The sequence below is a fragment of the Buceros rhinoceros genome, unplaced genomic scaffold, assembly GCF_000710305.1.
Source record: "Buceros rhinoceros silvestris isolate BGI_N320 unplaced genomic scaffold, ASM71030v1 scaffold39355, whole genome shotgun sequence".
Classification (NCBI taxonomy): Eukaryota; Metazoa; Chordata; class Aves; order Bucerotiformes; family Bucerotidae; genus Buceros; species Buceros rhinoceros.
The window spans coordinates 6,684-8,023 of NW_010415297.1; the positions used below are offsets into that span (position 1 = coordinate 6,684).

The following is a 1,340-nucleotide window of genomic DNA, read 5'->3' on the forward strand; positions in this document are numbered from 1 at the left end:
TTTGTGGCGTGTCGTGGAGGGCCATGACCAGCCGTCACCGTCCTCAGTGGGGATGGAAGAGGATAAACATAGACAGACCCGCTCTGCTGCTTCGTGCTCAGGAGCAGCTGCGATGAGCGCGGGGAGAGATGACAGCTCCCGCTGGAGAGGGCCATCGTGTTCCGGGGGTTCCTTTCTGCGCTTACAGAGGGTGTTCAGAGCTGCCGGTGACTTCCAGGGTGACACGGTAGAGAGGACTGCTGCTGGCGGTAACTGCTTTCCTTCTCTTTGGTAGCTCCGCTCCTGAAGACATTCAGCTTCTTGGGCTTTGAAATGGTGAGGCCTGGCCACCCCTCTGTGCCGTCGCGACCAGACGTGATGTTCATGGTGTACCCCCTGGATCAGAACTCTTCCTCTGACGAAGAATAGCTGCAGCGGGGGACTCTGGTGGGACCTGGAAACGCTGTCGAGGGGAGCGAGGGTTCCACCTCCTTTCCTGAGGAAAGGGAAAGCAAGCTTCTGTTGGACTGACCCTGCATTTCTTGTTGTTAGATTGGCCTGTGTATGCTCGGAGTTGACTCTCGTTGAAACGTGTTGCCTAGAGAACTACATATTCACACATGTAATCACCACGTAGTGAAGGGAAGGTGTTTCTGGCCCGGCGTAGGAGCTCTGGACGTGCAGTGGGTGGTGTGTTGGCCCAGGCCCTGTGCGGGGCAGCACCGCGGGAGGTGCGGCGTCAACACCTTGGCTTCTCTAAGCCCACCTTGGTCCTTTCCCTGTCACCCCACGTGTGCTCATCCCACAGCCCCCCTTTTGATTTTCCACTGGCAACTGGGAAGGAGAAGGTGTGTCCTGGGGGTGGGGCACACAGAGGAGATGCTCCCGTTAACCTTTAACACTGTGTTAAACCCCCGCACCACTCCGCTTCAGGGCTAGTGATGCCGTTTTAACTGGTCTAACCTTTTTTTGTTTTTTCCTTCTTTTTTTAAACTTCTTGCTCTTCCAGCTTCTGTTTTACGCCGTCTTAACGCTGTTCAATGTTCCCACCGCGCTCTCACGGTGTTCAATAAAAGGGGCATTCAGATGAACTTCACACCGTTGGGGCAGCTTATTTGAGGGGAGCAGAGCTGGGCCTCCCGTCGTGCCACTGCGGTCCTGGAGGGGTAGCGAATCCCCTCTGCTCTGGGGGGACAGTTCCTCACTGCCGGCGCTGCGACGGTTATGATGGCCCAAGACAAAGCTCACGCCTTGACCCTCCGCCTGAGGCCGCGTGTGGAGCAGCCCGGGGCCGTCACCGCTGTTCTCTCCTTCCCAAAGAGACGATCTCCAGACTCGAGCCACCGACCTGATGCTGTAGC

The 1,340-nt window shown here is 57.0% G+C and overlaps 1 protein-coding gene across 1 annotated transcript in view; it reads left to right on the forward strand.

Annotated features, from left to right (window-relative positions):
• The window catches only part of OAZ2 (ornithine decarboxylase antizyme 2), a gene marked incomplete at its 5' end in the record, with an annotated part of 4,356 nt that extends 3,682 nt beyond the window's left edge, over positions 1-674 (forward strand). The window contains one exon of the mRNA XM_010137377.1: positions 275-674. Coding sequence (XP_010135679.1) covers positions 275-408 — 134 coding nt within the window. The remainder of the gene's footprint in view (positions 1-274) is intronic.
• Between the last annotated feature and the right edge of the window lie 666 nt (positions 675-1,340).